The sequence below is a fragment of the Sciurus carolinensis genome, chromosome 16 (genome assembly GCF_902686445.1).
Source record: "Sciurus carolinensis chromosome 16, mSciCar1.2, whole genome shotgun sequence".
In the NCBI taxonomy this organism is placed as follows: domain Eukaryota; kingdom Metazoa; phylum Chordata; class Mammalia; order Rodentia; family Sciuridae; genus Sciurus; species Sciurus carolinensis.
In genome coordinates this window covers 12,588,358-12,613,851 of record NC_062228.1, presented here as the reverse complement: position 1 = coordinate 12,613,851, position 25,494 = coordinate 12,588,358, and the positions used below count along the sequence as shown (strand labels likewise).

At 41.5% G+C, this 25,494-nt stretch overlaps 1 protein-coding gene across 2 annotated transcripts in view; it reads left to right on the top strand.

Annotated features, from left to right (window-relative positions):
• Nucleotides 1-25,494, top strand: part of Hydin (HYDIN axonemal central pair apparatus protein) — a 361,889-nt gene that overhangs the window by 109,550 nt on the left and 226,845 nt on the right. For both annotated transcript variants that reach the window (XM_047529238.1, XM_047529237.1), the window contains exons 12-17: nt 3,607-3,674; nt 9,849-10,081; nt 12,377-12,477; nt 14,892-15,027; nt 17,511-17,675; nt 19,409-19,561. In XM_047529238.1, the coding sequence (XP_047385194.1) occupies nt 3,607-3,674; nt 9,849-10,081; nt 12,377-12,477; nt 14,892-15,027; nt 17,511-17,675; nt 19,409-19,561 (856 nt within the window). The remainder of the gene's footprint in view (nt 1-3,606; nt 3,675-9,848; nt 10,082-12,376; nt 12,478-14,891; nt 15,028-17,510; nt 17,676-19,408; nt 19,562-25,494) is intronic.

The following is a 25,494-nucleotide window of genomic DNA, read 5'->3' as shown; positions in this document are numbered from 1 at the left end:
AGCAAGGCCCTAAGCAACTTAGCAAGAACCTGCCTCTATATAAAACATACCTTGAAGAAACAAAAAAGCTGGTGATGTGGCTCAGTGGTTAAGTACCCCTGAATTTAATCCCCAGTGCCAAAAATAAATAAGTAATTTTAAAAAAGAAAGTATGTGAGGGTTGGCCCAGTGTATAGAATGATTCACTTAACCTCACATTCCCACAACTCCTCTCTGTCTGTTCCCTATCACTATGCCCACATAAAAACTTGAACATGAATGTTATAGCAACATTATTCATAGTAGCCTAAGATAAACAAAATGTGGTAGATTCAAACAATTGGATGTTATTTGACCATAAAAAGAAATGTAAAAAAAAAGAATGAAACACAGATACATGCTCCAGCATGATACAGTGGATGAACCTTAAGAACATCTTGGTGTGTGAAAGAAGCTGGTCACCAAAACCCATACATTACATGATTGCACTTACAGGAAACGTTCACAACAGGCAGATCTGTGTAAATCAGTAGATTAGTGGGGTGGCTTAGTGGTTGGAAGGGATAGAGGGTGATAGCTGAAGGGCATGGGTTTGGGGGTTTTTTTTTGTTTTTTGCTTTTTCTTTAGATAATGAAAATGTTCAAAATTTGTGGTGCTTGCCCACGTCTGTGAATATTCAAATATTCAAATATTTTGTGCACTTTAATTGAGTTAATTGTATTGTATGTGAATTATAACTCAATGAAACTGTTATTTAAAAAATTTCCAGGAAATATAATGTTGAATAATAGTTCTGTCATCTCCTGGATGAATTTGTTTAAAAAAAAAAATCTCTTCTTAAGCTCCCAGAGTAGTAGTGCCTATCTAGCAATGTCTGAACAGGTTCAGGTGCACTTGAACCTTCCGTTGTAAGTAGTAGGATCCAGCAATCTCACTATCTGGGTGGACTAGGTGGTGTTCTGGTTGCTCTGTGGCGAATGCATCTCCCATTCTCTCTTCTGAACTTTACCATTACCCAAATTCACATGCCACTTCTTTTTTTTTTTCTTTTTTTTTTTCTTTTTTTTTTTTTTTGTTGTTCATCTCTGCTTTCCTTCAATGGGAAGGAGACTCTGACTGCAGAAAGGCTGTTTATGAGGCTTTATCCTCAAATTAACCACCCATTTCCAAGAGAAATAGACTTACCTAGATTTCCTTCACCACTTCACTTCTTTTAGGGTTCAGTATTTCATGTGTCCAAAATTGTCCTAAGACTTCATGCCTCGAACAGCAGCTTTGAAAACCTGGTAGGTATCCGATGTCATGAGTAAATGTCTAATTATAAAGACTAAAAATACTCACATTAGCACTAACTTTACTTATGACTTCATCAAAAGAACTTTCTCGGGCCTCATGGCCCAAGAGATGTCTATGAAGTTAATGTTGTATTCTAGAATTTTGTTTCTTATTCTTTTATTTCCAGGTGTTCTTCCCCAGTACCACATAATCTTGGCTAGGATGCCTTGTGAGATCAGAACAAATAATATACTTTTGCTATTTCTATTTGTCCTTCTGGTTACATAACACAATATTTCAAGTGGTTGGATGAACATCATCATCATTTAAAATTAATGTAATTTTTAAAAAAATTTCCCAGGAGCAGCTTTATTCCCTCCTATTTTTGCATATGTAATTTTCTAGAGTTTTAACCATATCATAGATATATTTTGTATCAATTCGTTTCATATGACATATCATAGTTCAATCAATCAGTCTCTCAGTCTTTATTATTTTAACAGATCTTTGCATTGATATATGGCAAAATCTTGGCATAGACACTCTTAATATTCAAAAGAATATCCCTGTTAGAATTCATGGGACTCTATCTAAATCCAGATGGTATTATTCAACCACAGTTCCCTCAGTTATAAGTGTCATTAAACAAACATGATTTATCTCTGGTTCTTCCAACTTCTGTGCAGATGACATGTCTGCTTTTTGCAATTTCGTGAGCTCCTTCCCTACTTCCTCAACCTCTTGTGCATTTCACCGCTCTATCATTTATTTGTTACTCTGGCCCCCAGAAGCTTCTTTTCCAAGTCAAGTATGTAACCGCTAGTTCATTCTCAACTCAATCCTAATTCCGTGCAGAGTACCAGTCCCTCCTTTGAAACCACTTCTGATCATTAGCATGAAATAGAATCGATGGTCCTAAGAATGTCCTTTAGACTCGAAATTGCTGCGTTGAGTTCTTTGCTGTGGTCACTCTTCCCAGGCTTGCAACAGCCTCTAACCACATTATGATGAGAACTGGAGCAGCCACAGATTTCACTAAGGGACCAGTACATTCCCCATGTGTGCCCTGCCCACGTGAGCAACATCTGGACCTTGGCAGATTTGGAGATTCGTACCTTCGAGTGCTTTCTAGCTTTCATGTGGCTATAACATTTCAAGCTTTGATATCTGACTCGGGGGCTTTTCTGTTCTTACCTTTGATCTAGAGATTTTAAAAGATAAAGATTGTGGAGAAAAATGATTATTACTCTGAAGGAAACAAGAATAAATACTGGATATGTTAGTTTTCTTTTGCTGCTGCAACAGATTAGCAAAAGTTGGTATCTTAACACAGATTTGTTATAATTCTATAGACTAGAAGTACAATGAGGGTTTTGGGGGCCTAAAATCAAGGTGTCAGCAGGGCTGTTTCTTTCTGGAGGCTCTAAGGGAGAATCCATTCCCAAAGTTTTCCCTGCATCTCAAGGCTGCCCATTGTCCTTGGCTCATGGTCTCTCTGTCATCAAAGGCAGAGCAGCCGCTGAGTTTTTCTCACAGTGCATCACTCTTCCCTCCTCTTCTGTCTTCCTCCTCTTAAAAAAAGACTTGTGACTACACTGAGCCAACCAGGATAGCACAGAATAATCTCTGCACCTTAAATTCAGTTCACTAGCAACCATAAGTCCATCTGCCACCTTGATTTCCCTTTGCCATGAAACCTAAATTTTTGGAACTATTATTCTACCTACCACCTGAAATAAGCTAGAAATTGCAGGATCTCTTTATTACTTACTTGAAGCTAGAACGTCTCTCCCGGATCATGGAGCTTTGCTCTGAAAGAAAAAGATCAGCATTTGGAATAAAAGGGTCCTTCAAGTTCACGTAGTCTAGTCCTTTCTTGTCTACTGGAGTCGGAGAAACGAAGCTAATAGAGGTGAAGTGACTGGCCAAGGTCACAATGAAGCGGTGGTAAGAATGGAATTGAAACAGTTTTACGAAGCATGGGACAGGGATTGGTAGTATCTTTGATGTTTGTTACATGATTAACAAACATGATTATATTTCTTGATGAGTTAATCACCTTACATATGAGTCTCATCCAGATTAACCTCATTCAGGGATATTGGTTGGGTGATCTGTCTACTCTGCTTCTGTCCCATTCACTGGTAGGAATGGGGTCATAAATTAACCAAGCATCATTTGCTAAAACCCATAATAATTTTAAGGCCACTGTGACAGACCATCATCTCATAGTTCCCGGGACTCCATAATTGATGTAACGCCAGGTTATGGTGTTTAGTACTTGTCCTCTCTGCGGTGCCTAATGGTTACTTTGCATTCATTGGATTCTCTCCCTACTCCTCTGCTTTCAGAGGCTGTGTCATTGGACCCACCTTCCATTTTAATGTTCCTGCTCTACACTTTGGGGATGTGTCCTATGGTGAGTAATTTTCCATTTTAATCCTAGAGATTAGATAGAATTTCTTTTGTCTCTACATAGGAGAAGAGGGGCTTAGAAAGCACCTCTCTTACCATTTTTTAATTGGGCAACAGTCAGGAAGCTGTAGAACTGACCCTTCCTTCCTCTGCAGCAGAGGCATTTTGGTGACATTTCCTAGCTTATGTGAAAGTGGTAGCTGTGTCCTGGGCACTGAGAGCCGTCAGGCTGCCGCTGTCTCCCTCTTCTAGCAGTGGGATGATGGGGAGCCAGTGCCCTCTTTATCTGAACATTCTGTGCTCTATTTAAATGCAGACTCTGACTTGCCAGCTGTCCAGCAGCCTCTTTGCAGAGTTGCTCTCAGGTTCAAGGTGAACTCAGTGTGTTTTGATTCAGGTGTCCTATCACTCCAAGTTGAAGGCTCTTCTATATTTTTGTGTTATGTCTCACTCAGTCGCCTCACTGAGCCGTTTCTCCCTAAGCTTCCCTGCTAATAAAAACAGTGATAGCAGCAGCAGCAGCAGCAGCAGCTCCTCTTACTGGTTGTCTTGAGCTTTAGTCACTGCTAAATGGATTACATGCAGCAAGGCATTTAAACCTTTTAGCAATCCTGCACAGAGTTACTACTTAATCTCTCCAATTAAGAGGAGGAAGCACTGAACCTTGAAACAAACAACTTCCTCAGATCACACAGCAGGAGCAGAACTCGTATTTCAGTTGAGATCTGTCTAAATTCCTGCACCATCAACAGGGATGGATACAAGAATTGGTCCTTGGGTGGTAAAATTTTTAAAACCCCAAAACTTACTTTTAACAATGGCATAGAGTCTTCCCAAATTCAGTCCTACTCAACAGAATTTTATTCCTTCGTGCTTAATTGTTCTTATCAGGGAGAACTTAAATCCAATTCAAATCACATTTAATTAATTGATTTTCTTTGATTAAGAAATTAACTTATCCTTCTTTTTAGGAAGTGATAATAGAAAAAACTGGTTGAACAGTGCTAGTTTTAATCCGTATGTCATAATCTTCCCTGTTTTGCTTCGGTGCCTGCCACTTTGTCTTGCTTTATTTTGAGTGGACCCGTCTACGAGAGGAAAAAAGAGTTCTATAGAAAAACTTTATAATCTCTTCATCAGTTTAACACGTGGGGGTCATGACAGCTTTATTACTCAGTTCCCCCATGTACATTTTAGTGCATACACCATAGACCATACACCATAGTAGGAAAATCTGTATAAATGAAATAGTATGCCTATTACTATAGCATAATAAAATGGCCATGTGATTTCTGTGAATGCTTATGATGTATTTGAGACTCTTCTGAAGGAAAATGAAAATGATGTTCAACTCAAAAATCATCTAGCAGCCAATGACTAGAGGCGTCGTCTCTAGGGGGGTGGTGTGGCTGACTGGTACGCAGCGGGAGGCACATTGGCATTCGTGAAGGCCTGTGCCGCTGTCCTCCAAACCGTGCTTCCTGTGCGCAGGGAGAGGGCAGGGAAGCTGCAGCATGACACAGCACACCCCTCACGGCACCGAGACACCAAGTGCCCCGTATCATGTCACCTGGAGGGAAGAAACAGAATCCAGACAAGCAGTTCAAGTCAGTTACTCCAAGAAAGCTCACACTGCTGCTTTCTCTGCAATCTAGTCTATTGTGCAGCTCTAAAATGGCAAGCCAATTACTGAGCCCAAAGAATATCTGAAATTCTTTTATCTAGACTTCAAATTCTTAAAAACACCAAGGTCCCTTATATATTGCGTTTCAACAGAATATGACAAAGGGGAAATATATGCATATATATACACAGACACACATATACATACATTCACATATGCATATATAGGCTCAGCAGGATTATTTTATGGTTAACTGAGAAAAATTTTAGCCGTATTCCCTCACTTTTGCTTCTCCAGTGGGGTCTAACGATATTGAAAACACACACACACACACACACACGCACACACACACACACTGACTTCCTCAAAATACTACATTTACTTTCAAGTCTTTACAGTTTGCAGTGAGTATCAAAACCTACAAATACATCACAAAACAGGTGATTTTTAATGGAGTAACTTTTAACATGAATAGGTAGATTAATGTTAGTGTACACTAAGTTGAGTGGAGGCCACTAGTCTGTCCCAGGAACAGGTGGTAGCAGAAGCCAGACAATAACTGAATAAAGAATGGTAAAGATACTCGAAGCAGTGTGTCTCTAGCAGAGTGCAGGCGTTCTCCCTAATATACCCATGAGACAGATTTTGTTTATGAGAAATTATCATCACTGGCCAAAGGCTTTTATGGTGTTTTTTTTTTTTTAATTTAAAAATAAATGCACTTTTTAAAGACATTCAATAATGCTCCTTTTGCGTTCTAGATACAACATGGGTAGTACATTCTAGACGCAGCAATTAAACCCTCCACCCAAACCTAACTGCATTCCACACAGCTTGGCAGCTGGCATAAGAATTTCCTTTGAAGTAGATGAACAAAAGAATTTATGGATTTGTGCACATCAGGTGTAGCTGAGAATAGGAGTATTGTATAGATATCAAGGAATTAAGCACAACTCAACACACTGAATTTTGAGAATCCTCCACCCTCTTCCCTTCCCCTCCACTTGAACTCCTAAAACTCTGGCAGTCAGACATAAAACTTGTCTATTAACAATTCACTGGTTAGTTGAGAAATTCATGCAGAACATAGCACTAACAGCAAAATAGTTAACATATATGAAGGGGAAATAAGGAAACAAGAAAAATACATTGATTTAAAATTTCCAACATGAATCTAATGGGAGTTTTAGGAGAAAGAATGAAAATAGCCCAAAAGCAATATTTGGAGAGCTGATAGCTGAGAAATTTTAAACTAAAGACAAATATTTGTACTTAGAGTATATAGCCAGATACAGTAAATCCAAACATAGAAACATCATGGTGAAACTGAAGAACATTAAAAATAAAGATAAAATCTTAAAAGCTACTGGAGAGAAAAATTATCTATTAAAAAAATCATTTGACTAACAGCAGATATCTTATAGCAGCAATGGACTGGAAGATAGGGCAGTAAGGTTTTCAAGTTATTGAGAGACACTAATGGTTGGCCTAGAATTCTGTGCCAATAAATGAGCTTCTGTGAGCTTCCTTTTACTCAAAAGTCCACCTAGTGACTTCAGGGTCAATTGTTAGAAAGCTCTAAAGACTTTCATCAGCGTAATTTTCAGAGTACTTGTTCTTCAGGTTGAATGAAAGAGGGGAGAGATTCTAAGGGTAGGTTTTGGGGGGAAGCCTTCTTGAACTGATAGATGAGTGGGTACTTTACAATCTTTAGTTATGGCCACATGAAGCAAGATTGCCTCAAATCAGTGAAAGACTTGCATTCTTGGTATGATCTCCTAAAGTGAATAGACCACCGTGAGTTCCAGAGGAAGTTCGCTTGACCCAAGGCCCGTCAGAAGGAAAGACAAGACTTCACCAAGGGCCTCAGAGATCCTGGCTAATTTAAAATCCATAATACTCTTTTTGTGCTCTACATTTCTCAAAGATTGTAAATTGTGAAATTTGGGGTCAAATGGTTAGCAAACAGTAAGATTCTTTGTAATTCTTCTAGTATAAGATGATATTCCCAGGCAGGAAAATTATAACCTGAAATCTCTCAGTCCCAGTTGTAGCAGTCATCTTTCTGCATAGGAAGGTTCAAACCCATTGAAGTATTTATAGACAATCAAAAGCACATATTCTGGGGCTGGGGAGATAGCTCAGTCAGTAGAGTGTCTTCCTTACAAGCACAAGGCCCTGGGTTCAATCCCCAGCACCGCAAAAAAAAAAAGGAACAAAAGCGCATATTCTGTACTTTGTGGTTTGGGCACTGTCCATCTCCATTCTCAAAATACACGTCTCACTTACACAGTTTCATAGGGTGCAAGGTAGGTAGCAGCCAGTCATTGCCAAGCTTTGTCCCCAGCTCCAAAGGAGAAAGTTTCCCGTTGATTCTTAGGCAGAGATTATCTTATCCTTTTTATCCTGGGGTGTGTGGTACAACATTTTGACCAAAGATCATCTCAGATTTGGTGGCATAGTTGGAGTGTCAGAGACCACAGGTGTGATCAGAAGATCCCCATCGTTGGCAATACTGGTTTTCTAAACCTGAGGGGTGCATCTTATATGTCCAAACTGGGTTGCGTATATGTGTTTATTGATCTCCCAAATTCTGAATTATTTCAGTGAGCAACTACTAGTGCTATCTGATTTGCATAATGATCTGCCCACACATTTTCCTTCACTTTGTGGAGATTTTTATTTTGTTAGTAATATTAGGAATCATTGTCCAAAATACTCCATGGATCCCAAAAGTCTCTACACTGTGATTTAATTTTTCATCTCACATATGGCTGCATCAGTTAAATACTTTATTTCAGATAGGATCCATTCTTGAATATGAGATCATGTTCCAAAAGATGTACCATCTTCCTAAAGAATTATATTTTGTTCTTTTGTGTGTATGTGTGCAGCCTTATGATCTTCATCTGCTAGGTTTTTTAAAATATTTTTTCATTGTCAGTAGACCTTTATTTTATTTATTTACTTACTTTCAGTGCAGAGAATCAGTACCTCACACATGCCAGGCAAGCACTCTACCAGTTATCCCCAACCCTGCTAGTTTCTTTCAAGAAGTCTTCTTAGGGCCTTTTAGTCAGGTAAAATATGTCTGTGGTAGGAGAATTGAACCTGTTGAGAATGCTGTCCTTCAAGTTATTATTTAAGTACTGGGAGGAGTATGATTTCCCTCTGTGAATTCTTGAACATTCTGTCCAGTCATGTTGTTAATTACTCCGAGAATAGGCAAATAAACATTGACTTTTGATCTAGTAGACATTAACTAGCAGTCGACAGCTGAGGTGGAACTAGAGATAAAATGGTGTTAGAATTGGGTGCAACCAGAAGCCTACAATAGCATTCTTATTAACAACCATGCTGTCCTTGATGTCCTTTCTTTAGGATTCTTGACCAGTAGTGTGGGGTATTCCAGATACTAATACCAGGAATTGTTCTAACTAGGAGGCTATAATTGGCTTTATTCTATGAAAAACTTCTGACTCCAAGGAATAGACTAGGTAGGGATTCGGAAGACCCATCTGACTCCTTATAGGACCCTCTTTTCATAGTCCACCCTATATTTGTAGAGCATTTAACCCCTAGCTGGTCAGGTAACATAGGATGTCTAGTTTCAAGCGTCATTACTGGGCAAGTTCAGAAAAGTCATGGTCATGTAGTAATTACCACTGTGAAACTGACTTCTAGCAGTTCCTCTGGAAGTTCCAAGAGAAGATCTTCAAGAGACCCATTGTATTTTTTGGTAGTCATGTTCTAGGTAGAAGAGCAGGGTTTGTATCTAGTAGAGGCAAGCACTGTGTTCTCCTGGGATTATAGAAAATTCATATCATTCTGAAAGTGATCACAGATACAGTGGCCACCAGGGAATCCAGAATCAGAGCTCACTTTATTGCTTGCTGGCGAGGAAGATTCCTGACCTGAGTCTCTGAACTGCACATATAAGAGCTGGGTGTAACAGGACAAAGTGGCTTTGTCCGGGAGAGTGCCAAGTCAGGTGCTAGCCTCTGACAGACTCCAGAGCAGATCCTCGAGCCTGTCTGGAGAGAGGCTATTATTTAACAGAGCATGCTCCCCAGACAGGTCTAGAACTGATTCTACCATGTTTTAGCAGGCTCTGGGTCACACAGCAGGCAAGACCCACTTTCTCCTTTCACACATTTGCAAATGAAAAGAACAAACGTGATTCTATGTTAAAAGTATGTATTCATGCAAAAAATAAATATACTTCTGTAAGACAGCTCAGAAAACGAATAATAGAGGTTGCCTCTTTGGAGGGGCCGGGGTGCCAATCAAGGGATTTCTTTTGTATCTTCTGTTTAACCGGCTACATAGGAAATGCATAATAAATATTTGTTGAAGGAATGAATGAGTAAATGAATGAATGAATGAAACATGTTGATTGTGTGAATGAAAACAATATTTAGGGCAAGGTAGAGTTAAGTAGCTATGAATTGTGACTGATTCATCATAGAAATTGAGCTGTTGCTAGGGGAGGTGGACAGCCAAAGGAGACTACTGGGGTCTTTTTTATCTGTTACCTCGTATTTTGTTTTCCAGGATTTCCTCATACTTTGACATGTTCCCTCAATAATACATCTTTGATCCCCATGACCTTCAAACTGCGTGTCCCTGAAGATGGACTTGGTCCCAAAAGCACTGCATTTTGTGAGAAGGATTTAGTCAACAGACCATCTGGGGCCGATGAAGAAATACTCACAGTGAAACCGAAAGAATTCACCATCATCCCCAACTGTGGCACCATCCGCTCCCAGGGATTTGCGGCTATCAGGGTAAAGCGCACAGCCTTCCAGCACACGCAGACAAGCTGCCAAACTTCCAGCAGCTGTCAGGACCTCACCAAGGGCTTTCTGTGGTATCAGCGGCAGTGGGAGGGTGTGCCTGTCAAGTCATGTGGAAAGCAGGCCCTGGGGAAGTGAACCATTGACAAAAGAAGGCAGACACAAATGCCTTGGGCAAAGAAATCGACTCTGCTCCAGGAGATTGGGGTTAATCTAGATCCTTTGCTAGTACAGTGACTTCTAGGTATTTCTAGTGAAACCACTGCTCTATATAGATAGCATACCCATCAGTACTAATGAGAAACCTTTGAAGAACTCATCAATAGCTAGGTGCTTCTTTCCTTCAGACTTTCTACCAATAAATATCCAGACTTATGCCAAAGATGGTAGCCAGCTTATTCAGATCCGTAACACAAATCTGGGCTTCACGGTGAACATGTGTGTGATGTTGCCATCAGTGCTGAGGATGTAGACCCACAGCAAGAGCAGTGAGGAGGCTGGTGGTTCACCCCTGATTTCCCCATGAAATCGGGACAGCGCAGTGTCTTGGTTGTGGCCTCACAGTGCCAACAGCAGAATTCATTCACGGTCACTGAGAAAGGTTTCAGCTGTCTTCCCTCAGGGTCACTTCTCCAGTGAGGTCTAGAAATATTAAAGGCTGCTAAATTGAAATGATTTTATACTTGCTTGAGAAGAAAAAAGATAAGACTTCACAGCTAAATATGGTAATTTTCTCTTCAATTCATACCTTTGAATATTTAATTGAACTATCATTTTATCCCCCAAACTTGGTTGGTTTTTTTGTTTTTGTTTTTGTTTGGTACCAGGGATCAAACCAAGAATCACTTAACCACTGAGTCACATCTCCAGCCCTTTTTAATATTTTATTTAGAAACAGGGTCTCACTGAGTTGCTTAGGGCCTCACTGAATTGCTGAGGCTGGCTTTGAACTTGAGATCCTCCTGCCTCAGCCTCCCGAGCTGCTGGGATTACAGACGTGCACCACCACACTTGTTTTTTAATGCCTCTTAAATATCTCACTTCAAATCTACTCATTCTGAATCTTTTCTGGGAGTTTTCAGTTCTTTCATGGGCTTCTTCACAGATCAAGTAAAGTTTGATGGTATCACCCATCATTGTAATTTCTCAGGATCGCTAACTATGGTGTTCCTGGTTTAAAAAAAATATTGCTGCAATGGATTGATTTATGTGTTACTTAATAAAGCTCAGCCCATGTATTACCTATCTTTCCTTATGGACAGGAAGATTTTTAACAATGCAACAATGCCTCATGTCTCTAGCAGTCTCTGCCACAAGCTCTTGCTCTTCTTCCTTCTCACCACAGTCCAGAAGCATCAACAAGGGGTTATAGCCGCCCCCACGATGCTCTGTTACTCTCCAAATCCAGCAGGTTCTCTTTCCAATCAGTCACTTCATCTTCATCTATTTCTCCTTTATGTCCAGAAAAGCTTTCTCTATACTTCACTTTTCCCTTCTGATCTGCACTTCAGCCAGGTCTGTGTGGACTCAGATTTGATTCCCTCTGCAAGAGAAAAACTTTTAATTAGTACTCGATACATAATTTATAGATGGAAAAGCCTTAACCCTTGTAAGATGCTGTCCTCTAGATGTACAAGGATCTCTTCCAGGCAAATCATTTTAAAGCAATTAGAAGTTGTAACAAGGCTTTCAAAGCCTAAATATAAAGTTTGACAGCCGTAAATCAAAACATAGGGTAACATGCTCTGGTCAGATATGGTCCTCACACGGACCTTTCTTCAGAACTTCCCAATTTCTGCTCTTGTAGTGAATATTGCCAGGGGCAGGGGCTGATTTCCTATGCCAGTTTCTGGAACTTATATAATATTTTCATTTATCGTGATTTAAGAGAAATTTCATTGTATAACTTCAGTATATTTAATTTTCATAATCCATATAACCAAGAGGTATAAGGAAGACTTTTGATCTCGATGATCAGTTTGTTTGGCGTTTCTCATGCTTCATGGTCATCGTTTTTCTTGCACGGATAAGCAGCTTCTTTGATAAAACAGCTCAGAAACGCACAGACCTATTGTACTGAAAGCCATGTGGTTTCTAACCTGGCCTTTGAAAATACCCATCATGCCCTGACCCAGCAAGGTAACATTTTTGACTAAAAACGTAAAATGCTATACAGTTATAAAGCACTTAGAACCCCCTCCCGCCCCCATGATGAGCATAGTCCTCCCCACCCGGGCTCCTATCGCCGCCATGGAGGTGCAACAACTTTTCACCTTTCCTTTCCAGGTGACCTTATGCTCCAACACTGTGAAGAAATATGAGCTGGCGCTGGTGGTGGATGTGGAGGGCATTGGGGAAGAAGTGCTGGCCCTCTTAATTACAGCCAGGTATCACTTACGGCTTCCTCTCTTCCAGAGAGCCCCCTAGCCCAGTAAGGGGCTGGCTCCCAGAAGGCAGCTGGCCTGCCAGCTAGCGGATGCTGGATTTGTTCTGCCTTCCCAGGAAGGGAAAACCGAACTTAAATGGCAAAACTTTAGAAGAGTAAATGTTTCTAAAGCTCCTTTGATAGGGATACAAAAGTTGCATGTGTTCTACACTGTTAAAGAAAATAAATAAACGGTGCTCTCCAATGGTTCAAAATAGTGTAAGCAAAAAGGGCTTAGCAGGAAGGGATGATGATTTGCTGGTTTCACTGTCACCTTTCAATTTAGTGTTCCAGAATCAGACAGCTGGAAGGCACCGTTCTCTATCCTGCAGTGGAAGATAGGTTTAGCCAACGTGCCCTGCTCCAGGTCATCATTAACCATGATTGACTTGCAGGCTGTGAGTGAGCCCCCCAGTAAGCTCATCTCTTAAGATGGAAACTGCTCAGGACCTTCACCAGCTTCTCCCAGCAAGGGGCTCTGGAGTCAGGTTAAAACCCTGGCTCTGCCATTTGTTGACTCCGTCTTCCTGACCCAGTTCCAGGGAGCTCGTGTCACCTGCTGATGATGACATGGTTCTAAATAACTCATGAGATTTCACTGTACCCAAAGCCTAAGGGTCCAGATTGGGGAATTTAAGTATACGAATGCAATGCTGTGCATACAGAATAGAGAAATTGACTCAGTTTAAACCAATGATGCTAATCTGTCAATCTCTAGAATTTAGATATCTTGGAAGATACACCACAAAGAAGGTGCGGATGACAGGTCATTGGGGAGAAATTAAGTGGCACCATTTCGTGTGTCTTGGACATAATTCAAGACAAATCCCAATCCTGAAAGAACTCGAATGAGACTTTTCCTCTGGGTAGAAGGAACCACTGTGGTGCCTTGGCCTACTTAGTATTCCTTCAAGACCTAACCTTTTTTGTTTGATTGATTAAAAACAGCAAAAACTCTTTGATGTGGTTCTTTCTGTACTTGAGTTTACCTGTTAGTCCAGTTTGCATTCGTTTTCTGTGTGGGCTTGTTCTCACACTCTCCAGATCCATTTCCCTACAGCTCTCAATAGGAAATCCAGAATCAAAAAAAAAAAAAGTCTAAAGAGGTTATGAATTTCCTACTAACATATACTCTGTGACCCAAGTGAAATATTATCAACCCTCTGAGTCACAGCGTTTTAGGTGCAAAGGCTCAACTTTAAGAGAGTCATTGGGTCACCTGACAACTTCCATCCCAGCTAAAAGTGAACACTCGTCTCATGCTACATCACAAGCTTCGGGGTTAAAGAAAGGCGCTTTCATGTCGTTACTTTTGGTGTAATCTGCAGGAACTGCTCTCTGACTCTGCCAGAAGAGTTGCTTTCAGAACTTGTTCCCCAAAGTGACTCTCTGAGAGAGCCAGCATGGCAGCTTGCCACGCCAATACCAGGGGTGCCCTTCCCTCACTGCGTACTTCCCTGGCACTGGGCTCTGCCCTCCACTCACATTTCCTCCCGCATTCCCCATGACACCAAAGACACCACCGTCCATCCCTCGAATGACCTTCATTCTGCCTGTGAGAGACGTGGAACTCCACGAGAGAGAGAGCCGGGCTGTGTGCAGTGAGGTCAGCAGTGAGCCTGGCTCTGTCTAGTTGAGAAGCCAGCACTCTTCACCGTCGCACTGCGTGTTACCATAATGACACAAGGCACGTCAGACTCTGAGAGCTACAGACACGAAATAAACCCAGGTCGCCTAATAACAGACCAACTACAAAAACAGGGCTTCATTTCCTCTCTCTGCTACATGCAGCCCTCCCTCCCTCCCCAGCCCAACCCCTCCACATCAGAACCACTGTCACTGCGCCTGCTCTGGGCTGAGCAGCTGCCTGAGCCTACTCACCCCAGACAGCTGTTCTGCATAGGAATTAAAATGATCACCATTATTTAGATAATGTGAGATGTTGCTAGTCCTTGGGGGACTTTCTGCCTGGTCCAAAGTGTCACAGCTAGTTAGGACCCCATGCTGGTGGCATTAGCCCTGCTTGACATGGGAACAGACCCACTACTCTTTGGAACTTGTTCCATGGGGCCTTTACCAAAGGAAGGCCAAATTGAAAAACAATGGAAATGTGAGTCATTACCCATCAAAGACAGCAGTCTAAAGACTTCTGCTTCTATTCCTTTTTTGATTAGAAAATAGTGACTGGGAGCAAAGAGAGATGGGTGACAGTAGAGAAAATTTGAAAATGATTAATGTATTTATTAGAGTAAAACTACTACATTTGTGACAGTGACAAATGCATTTAACTTAGGACTCTGCATTTTCTGTATGTAAACAAGCTATTTTGAATTGTTTAATGTGTTGTTGTTGTTGTTGTTGTTGTTTTCCAAGCAGGTGTGTTGTACCTGACCTCCAATTGGTGAATACAGAGGTGGACTTTGGGCGCTGCTTCCTGAATTACCCCTACGAGAAAGTGATCCAGCTTGTCAATCCTGATGACCTCCCAGGATGCTATGAGATCCTGCCTCAGGTGAGTTACTTTATCCTTCCTTGTTGTTTGTTTTTCTTCCACTGGATTTCTGGATGAGAAAGAGACATCCTTCTGTCAGCCATAATCCTGAGCACATGCCCTTATGTAATTCTGATTTTTAACCCTCGGATAAGTTGGGGATGGGGTTATAAAGCCACAGCTGGATTGCCATCTGCATGAGTGAGCAGCTGCAGGTGTAAACAGTTGTTAATTTCCCAGGGAAATTGCCCTTGATAAAGAAGGGAAAGTGTCAATTAAGCCAACATGCAGAAGTGCACCTGCAAATAATTGCCTATAAACTAACTGAGCATGGGAAATGAACTAGAAGTTTTCATTTATGCCCAGGGCTGTGGTTTGAACATCATCACCGAGATAAAGCAAGGCAATATTTATAAATGGACTTGTTGAACCGGAGTAATAGAGGTAATATAGGAAGATAAAGGAGGAGAAATTGTCTCTTAATGACTTAGGAAACATGTCTGTTCACATGACACTACACCTGACCACGTTGACTAAGCAGTTCACATATGGATGAAAGATCTGTACAGACTAGAGTAATGGAAGATTGCTAATGACATACAGTTTATCAAGAATGCATTTGACTTTAGTAGTATAGCCAGGTGGGGTGGCACATACCTGTAATCCTATTGGCTCTGGAGGCTGAGGCAGGAGGATCACAAATTCAAACCCAGCCTCAGCAACTTAGCAAGGCCTAAGCAACTTAGTGAGACTCTTGTCTCAAAATAAAAAACAAAAAGTGCTGCGGATGTTGCTCAGTGGTTAAGCATCCTTGGGTTCGATCCCCAGTATCCACCCCACCCTATCCCCCCAAAAAACCCCTCATTAGTACCTCATTAGTATAAGTACAGTATTCAAATATAAATTCATGCAAAAGAGTCAAATGGGTTTAATGTCTGCCAGTTCAATATGAGTTAATAGAGAGGTAAGGGAGCCGTAAAACCAATGCAGGTTTGGGCTACAGCTGAAGGAAGTCAATAGCCACTGGTCAAAACACAACCAAGAATTTGCCTTTGATCTTATCCTTGTATTTTTAATGGGAACTTGAAAAAAATGTGTCATGTTTGGAGTAATCAAAAATGTGACCCTTATCATCTGCACATCTAAGTCATGAGAGGAGCCATCTCAAGTGTTTAGTCTGGAACAGTAAGGACTTAGCTAGGATAAGAGAGCTACCTCTCACTAGCCCTTGGACTGTTACACAGAAGAGGGAATTAGAATTATGTGGGCATCTCTGAGACAAAAACAGAAGCCAAGGGTGGGGTCATTGGACACATCGACACTGAGATATTCAGCAGCAGAACAGCTGGCCCTGTGCAGTACGGCCATCTCAAGAACTCAGAGAAGATCCTGACCTGGGCTCGGGGAAGCAATCTCTGCACAGCGGGGCTGAGAGTAGGGTAGGACAGTAGCCTTGGGCATAAAATGTAAGGGGAGCCAAACAGACATGTAGATACATAATGTTTTTATGCCATGTTCTAAGAAATCAAAATTAATTTTAAAAACCAATAAATGAGCAAAATATCAACACTTGGATAAATACAGGAACAGTACTGAGGATTTCCCTTTTGCGCTGGACTCCGATGGGCTCAGCCAAGCATGGCTGCACAGGGAAGTGGGCTGCACTGGGCTGTGCTAGGCCAGGCCAGAGGTGGAAGGACTATGGGATGCTTCAGAAGGTGAAACCTGTGCCCTCTTCCTCCCAGGGAGCTGAGGCCCTCAGAAGTATTTCTCAGAATTACCCAAACTTGCCTGACCATGGGATTTTTACAGCTTTGTCGTTGCATACAAGCTAGTGATTGCTGTAAAAAGACTTGTAAGGAATGCATATAGGTGAATGCTGGGTGATAGTAATTCATTCCTCTTTTTAAAAAGACAGGCTGAGTATATACTTGGGGCCAGAAAGTAGCCATACAGTGAGGGTAAGGACCCAGGCCGTGCCCTTCGAGGTCTTCAACCCCTGGAGAAGATGGATATGCTGATGGTTACTGCTGTCCAGTGTAGGCTGTGGAAAAGGACTTTATAGGATGACCCTAGAGTGTGGGGGCACCTGGGAGAAATTCAAGAAGAGTATAGCAGGTAGGTCAAAGGGTTGGCGGTGAGAAGCAGCGTCATGTGTTCAGGAAGTACCAGAGGAGTGCCCCAGCCACTGGAGTGCAGCAGGGCAAGGTGGGGAGCCAGGTTAAGGCACTTGGTCATGGAAGACTGTTGTCCTGAGCTCCTCCATGTTATGGACCATTTTTGCTGTGCTGGACACTTTGGATTTTTGGCCATATGCACACTGCCCTTAGCCAAACTTCCTTTTGGCCTAATTGGGGTGATGGTGCCCATTGACTTGCCTGAGCAATGAGACATTTCTAAAGAACCTCCATAGACTCAGGACAACATTCGTTTCAAAATAAATCATTATGCTCTTTGTTTCTCATCGTGCACGGCTTGCTTATCCCCCTGGCTTGTCTCCCCAGGTGTGTGAGGACCCGCCTGCTGTGCTGCTTTGCAGCCCCAACCCCCGTGGGATCATCCACCCCCACAGCACTGTGCACCTGCCACTGGGCCTGAAGACCCAGGTCACTGGAGAACACAGGTCCACAGTCTACATCTCCGTCTTTGGGAGCCTGAACCCTCCTATGGTGAGAGCCAGTTTTCAAAACCAAAATTTTCATCGCCGTGCTTCTTGTCAGACAGTCAGGCTGCTCCATTTAGGGCTCATGCCATATTCACACATCCTCTAGGCATTTGTAGTTTCAGGGTTTTACGTTTTCACTCTGCATTGGCAAAATACAAACGTGGCATTACTTGGGGAATCTATTTGCAGATGTATCAAAAAGTAGTAGTATTTGCCGGGCATGTTGGTGCATGCCTGTTATCCCAGTGACTCTGGAGGCCGAGGATGAAGGTTTGCAAGTTCAAGGACTAGATTCTTGGCAAGATCCTCAGCTACTTCGTGAGACCCTGTCTCAAAAAAAGGACTGGGGATGTAACTCAGTGTAAAACACTCCTAGGTTTAATTCCCAGTACCCCACCCCCAACACACACAAAGCAGTATTGTTCCACAGCAGTTGTTTTAAGACACAGAAGTTTGACGTACATGCACACGTACACATATGACCCCACTCCAGACCAGCACACCTGTGTATTTAATAAGCTCCTTGGTTGTTCTTGGTAAAAACCTGGGTTCAAGCATCACTAGTTTGTCATATGTGAAATGAGAGATCAGTTTCATTCACTGCTCACCACATCTTCTCCTGTATATTCACCATACGAACCATAGCCCAGATTAACCTACTAAAGCTGTTAAGAGATGTAGTAGTCTTCCCAGGCACCGTGGTACATGCCTGTAAAAAATCCCAGCAACTCAGGAGGCTGAGGCAGGAGGATCCCAAATTCAAGACTAGTCTCAGCAACAGATCCTGTATCAAAATAAAAATAAATAAATAAATAAATTTTAAAAGACTGGGGATATAGTTCAGCTAAGTGGTTAAGCTCCCTTGGGTTCAAACCCCAGCACCAAAAAAAAAAAAAAAAAAAAAAAGAAAGAAAGAAAGAAAGAAAGAAATAAGAAGTGTTGTCTCTCCAGGGGAGGTAAGAGGGAGAACATGGAAAGCTCTCTGCTGCTTGGGCTGAACTGAAGAATAAGTCTTGAAGGAAGTTGCTCAGGCTGTGTGTCCCTAGGCATTTGGAGTACTTGGATGTTAGATGATGTCAGCTTACATTTGCTTGAAGTGATTCTGATTGCTTAGAGAGTATAATAAAGTAGGATTTTGCTTTATACCTTCCATAAGAGATGCCATAGATAAGCAACCTGAGTTATGAAATGGCATCACCAAGGCAGACCACCCCCAAAACATGCCACCAGTCCACGTCCCCTGCTGGGCTCACTGGGACACCCCGTGGTCCTGCACAGACGCGACTCACAAGAGGGTAGCCAGTGCTTTACAAAAGAAAAAGGCACGGGGCAGGCATATTGAAAGTGGATTTCAGCCATCAACCGGCACAGCTATGTGCAGTGGCCCTTTCCTGTCACTGCTATTGAAATGACAGCAAATGGGACTCAAAACCAGCCACTCCTCGCTCTAAAGAGGCATCCCTGAGCTGCATGCTCAGTGCTCTCGGGGCTGGAGTGCTGCGTGGGTCTTAGAGGCCCAAGAGTCTGCTTTTGCCTCAGTGCATGGGAATTCTGGGCTGAACCCAGAGGTCTGAGCCAGCATGGCTGTCCCTGTGACCAGTAGGAAGGGAAGACAGTTCCCATAAGCACTCCTTTATCCCTGCTTCTTATAAAAGGGGTGGTTATGAGCTTCTGATGAGCTGATTTTTAAAGCTAGCCTTTTCAGCTGGTCCTTTTTTTCTCTCACTTCAAACCCAGGTGTGTCTTTTAAAGAGCATCGGAGAAGGCCCTGTCATTCATGTACACCCAACTCAAGTTGATTTCGGCAACATCTACGTCCTAAAGGACTCTTCCAGAATCCTCACCCTATCTAACCAGTCCTTCATTCCCGCATTGTTTCGGGCACGCATGGTGAGTAGGCCTTGGGTCATCATGTGATGAAAACCCAGCTGCGGCTCATAGGCAGTGGCCTGATTTTTGCAGCATGTCTTTGAAAATGAGCACAGAAACGGATTTGCGGGGTTAAGCTGCATCGAACCACGTCATCCCCATCCCCAGTTCCCCTTGGTTATAATCCTTTTGTTGATGAAGAAATACAATATGCAAGTCATTTGGCAAATAATCAAGCACATTTCATATCATCCTAGCTTGGGAAGAGGCTTAGAGGCCCCAGCTCTCCTAGCGAAGGATCCTAAGCCTGGTTCCAGCTCTGGAAAAACTCTTCCTAAAACGTCTCTGCGACCCGAAGTCTTTCCTTTAATTTGAATCCTTTGCGACAAATTCGTTAGTGTGTTTATTCTATTTTCTATTCTCCCTTCCTTCCGAGAGCATTTTAAGGTAGTTTATGAGAATGTATGAAATACAGCCTGCTATTTGCCAAAAATGGAAATTAAAGAAAACAGCAAGGCAAAGACAATAAGAGGTATGTTTTGTAAATGAGTGCATTGTTTCAGTGTGTGTCACAACGACATTTAGACCTACTGGCCTCCTATAAACTGATTTTTATTTTTTTGCACAAGAACAGACATCATATAGTAGGGCAGGTTTGGGGGTTTTTTTGTTTGTTCTGCAGAATTTAGGACTTTTCAACTGAAAGTGTTCTTAGTTTTAGAAATAGTTTTCTCAATTACTTTTATCTGGTGTAGCCCTCTTCCTACCCCCAAATTATTGTCACTTGAATAACCTTTAGTTCCAGCATTTGCCAGATACTTCTGAAGGATCGAATATTACTAATTTTCTTAAAACCGCAGTCAGAAGGAACAGGATTATAGTTTGCTGCTGACTCGTGACAGACATGGGGCCCCAGCTGGCAGCCACTCTCATTATCATGGTTTGTTTTGATTTTCATTTTTCCTTACTCCCTGGAAAGGCAGGCATTTTCACATCCAGTCCCTATTCCATTCAAATTGAGCTTCAGACACAACCCCAACCTGGTGCCAGAACCTTATGGATCCTGTGCAGAGGATATTGCTTAGTGATGGTAAAAATCCTATAGAGAGGACACTTTCTCTGGACTTGGTCCAGTTGGCCAGTTGTGGCACGTGGTCGCATCACAAGCATTGCTTAGGAAGTGCCCAGCGCCAAGTTGACAGTGGGAGAGGAAGAGTCAGCGACCCCCGTCCCGGATCCATGAGGGCCGGTGTGGGCTGCCCAGGGAGAAGATGGCAACCCCCACGGCTTACGTGCCCATGCAGCGCCATCCCTTTCAATTTCAAATTCCAGATTTCAATGCTTATGGCGACTTTCGGTACATTTCAAAAAAGCAGAAAGCTCTGTTGTTTATACTGAAAGGCCCTGTTGGCTTGTACGGGACTTTTTCATTTCCTGATTCCATCTTTCAATTCCTTAATGTTTCCTTAAATCAGCGAGCTCCGGTTCCAAGGAGCCAGACCTGTGACACAAATGATCTGCTGTAGGAGGCGTTTTACCTCCATTGCTCTGGGAAACTGATGGTTATTGAGTTATAGAACAAAAGTAGTTTCAACTGCAGTTCTCCCAGGTGAAAATTGCACTCTTCACATTTCAGCTGGAAGTTTTGTTTGCTTTTCTAATAAATGTGTATTAACGTTATAGACACTGAATTATGCTAGCTTAGAAATTAGAGTAGAAAGAAACCAAAATACCATTTATTGAATTTCAACTTGATGTACAGTACCAATTCTCACAGAAATGATTAAGCATTAGGAAAACGTGTCAGTGGGTAGTTGCTTGTTCCCTAACTAAGCCGACCACAGAGTCAGGTGCTGGATGCTCTGCTCTCTTCTTGCTGTCTACCCTGACATGAAGTCTTCCTTTCTCCTCTCTTGGCCACCTGTGCATGTCATCCCTCCTCAGGTGCAGCCCCCACCGTCAGCCGCCTGCCCTGCTGAGCCTCATGTGCGGCCACACATCATGGCAACCACTATGATTAAGTTCGCCCTGAGCAAGGAACACCTGTTTGTCTCATTCAGAGGTCAGGAGATGAGAGGCCGGATGCCCACCTTTCCAGTAACGTTGGGAAGATCAGGGACTCGGATCTATTTTGAGTTTCTCAGAAATAAATGCTATACCAAAAAGAAAAAGATTTTTTAAAAAAGAGTCCACTTTATATAGTAATGAAGTGAAGAAACAGTGAAAATTATACATAGATAATCTATACATATGATTATATAGATAGATTATATATGTAGGTAAAGCACATAGAGATTATACATATATATACATTATATATAGGCTATAACCTATATATAATTATATGTATAGATTATAAAATCTGTCTATATAAATTAAATATCACACATGTATTCCATTAAAGCCCAACTTATCCTTAGTGTAAAAAAAAAAAAAAAAAAAAAACAAATTTTGATTAGCACAGGACAAGAGTTTGGTAGTGCCTGGAACACCAGCACATCTTGACCTTTCCCAGGGAGAAGCTTAGTAAGGGGGACAATGGCCTAAGCTCCCGCTGGTTGGGAGGGGTAAAAACTCTCACATCCAAATGTGAGAACAGGGCATACAAAGACCCTTGTGGCAGAGTGTGTGTCTCTGCTTGCACACGGAGGGCTTTCTCAGGAAGAGAGCTCTCCCTGTCTCTGGTAAAGAGCAGAAATGGGGGTGAGAATGTGGCAGGGGCCCTGAGGACCTCAGCGCTGGGCTGGAGGATGGATGCCTTCTTCCCGTGGGTGTCCCTGACCGGGTGGAGGATGTGCATCGCTCAGGACTTGTTTGGAAGCATCCGCAGCCCTGTTCCTTGTACTGTTAGTTTGGACTTGGTTCAGTTAGCTCAGAGCCTTGTGTTCAGGTACCAGTGTACCCTGGGCGTCGGCTGGCACTGAAGCATCTTTGCCGTGGCCTCTGCCTCCACGATCTCAGGGAGAGGCCATTATAGTTTGATATTTAGACTCCCTGGACCCTAGAAACAGGAAGTCTGATACTCATTCAAGCACTCTTCTTTTAAAACATTGGTATTTTTTTTTGACCCCTTACCATAACCGTACAGTGATGGGCCAGCAAGGGAAGTACTGTACTTACTTCCACATCATCTTCAGAACCTCAGCCCACTGGGTCATCTCCTCACTTCAGCAGGGACCCCCTTTCTGTATTTTTTTGTTTAGATATCTGTTTCCTTTTAATGACAATAGCTTTGCACTGAATTCTGAGTACCTATTGGCAAGCTTGGCAATTATGATAATGACGATATGATGCTATTAGATTATTACTAACATTTAGTTCTTTTGGCCACTTTATATATAGTATTGCATTTAATAAAACCCCACGAGAAAAATACTGTTGTAATCCCATTATAAGGAGGTGGAAACAGGTAGAGACCGATTAAGTAACTTGCCATTTCCGGCAGAGAGTGATCTTGCTCTGGTCCCAGTGGACTGACCGCAGACTTTTGACCTTTTCCACTGAGCTTCTGTACTGCCTGGCTTTACCTAATGAGTGTTTATGAAAATGGACCTGGAAATGGCAAAAATATTTTGGTTTTATGTTCTGTTCTTTAACAACCTTAGATTTAGAAGTGTAGGATTTGCTAAAAAGGGCAGAACAATAAGTGAGCATCTGAAATAGACCAAAGAACTGAATATGCTTTCTTTTATCAGAGATGCATAGAGATGTGTATATGCAAAGCATTTCCACTGTCATTTTCCTACCAACCATAATTCCTTCATTATATTCCTGAAATGAAGACACACAACTTATCTTTTCCCTTTCATTTTTGATCCTTTGCAATGTATAATAAAACATTAGGTTCACATATGTAGATGTGTATAAAAATTCTTCACTGTTGTAGTTCTTAAAAGAGGTTTAAAGTTCAAAATGAGACCCCTGTTTTAACAAAAGAAGTAAACAAACCCAGAAGGAGAATGGCAGGCAAGCATTTTAGATCCAGTGAGATTTTTGGTGCTAGACTCTGTCCATTTTAGGAGGTGGTGAAAATTATCGCCACTGCCAGAGTGCTTGTTTTAAACAAGTCTGTAGAAAACCGTGGCTATGCATCACACCCTCCCCATCCCTGCACACCTGAACTTGCTCTCTAGACCTGGGATTTAGTCCTCTGTGGAATTTACTAGGTTAAGGGATTCATGCTAGAGAGATTTTAATGGGCAAACAGTCTTCTGACAGATGACGTCATTAAGATGTTCACCCCATAATATGTGATGGAAGAGAAGGTAGAATGAGCTGCTTCTCGGCCTCTTAAGAGGTAGATGAGCTCTGTCCTCAACCTGTCTATGGAAGGAAATGGCTCAAGAAACGTGAAAGGAAATAGGCATAAGGAAAAAAAGAAAGAAATGAGCATGAATCAGAGACCAACCACAGTTACTATACCTTTTAATATTTTTTTGTTGCTGATGGATTTTACAAAATAATATCTTTGATTACTAAGACCATATGTTTTCAATAAAATGTATGTTTTTCAGCTCAGAACTAAACTCTTGCATTGGATATGATTTATGCCACAGATAGCACTTTTCTTTAGTCTCAACACATACCCAGTGCCTTTAGGTTTTCAGTGTCCCCATTTAGAAGATCGGATAACTTGAGTTTCTCTTGGTTAAAAAAATCTGTCCAAGGTTACATGAGGGATTGTATTTTATGAATTTTAGTCTAGTTCCTTTTCACCACAGAATTATTTGATTCTAGGAGATCAAGAACTATATTTTTAATGCAGAAAAATTCAAGAGTTATACTTGACACTAGAACCTCACATGTTACCCTGTTCCCCCATTTATCCCCCATTCTTCATTTATGTTAAAGTCCATATATTCTCCCAGTCAGTTCCATTATCTTCCTTTCTGCCCAGGGGCAACCATATCATAAATTTGATGTGTCCAAGCCACATTTTTCTATTTTATTATATAATATATGTATTCATAAATACTATATCATGGCATTTCATTGCTCTTAAAGTGTATCTAAGTCATAGCTCTTGCTTTGACATCTTGCAACTTGTTTTTTAGACGCGTGATTGTGTTTCCAACATCTATCCATGTTAATGGATGTAAACTATCCTTAGCTGCTGTATGCACTCAGTTTGCCAGTATTACGTTATTTCTTTGCCTACTAGTTGACATTTGAGTTATTATAACAATGCTGCAGTGAACAGGGTTTGAGGTACATAGAGGGTGACAGATATCTAAGAGGGGAATTGTTGGGTTGTGAGACAGAAGACAGGTGGACCTTCAGCTTCACTAGACATTTCCAAATTACTTTCCAAAGTTATTATATCAATGTGTCCTTCTAGGTGCATTTGAGCTGTTTCTCTGATGACTAAAACTTAGTATGGTCGGGCTCTTAAGTTCTTGCTAGTCTGAACATGAAATGGTAACTCACTGTAGTTATAATTGGTTTCCCTTAATACTCTTGAGGTTCAGAATGATTTATTTGGGTACCCTCTCCTGTAATAATTATCTATTATCAATTATGTATTTGTAGATGTTCTTTATGTATTGATAATACTAATCTATTGTTTATAAAGAAGATTTGGATCTTTCTTAAAGATGCTCTTAATTTTGATGCCAGTTTTATGAGTCTTTTCCTTTCTGGTACCTGTTTTCTATGTATGATTTAAGAAGTCTATCCTCATTATTCTATTTAAATAGTTTAGACTCGTGTTTTTCACATATCTTTAGTCCAGCTAAGTTTATTTTTATGTACAATGCAAATAATATCTGCTTTTTCTTATAAAGAAAGTCAGTTGTCCTATAACCAGTTATTGAATAGTCTTTTCTTTTTACACTAGTTTTTAAGGCCTCTTCTATTACTCTGGCTTAGATTCTCCAGATCTAATATGTGCCTCGGTATGCTCTGAGCCTTCCGTTTTATTCAGTTTATCTACCTCACTGTTAATACCCCTACTG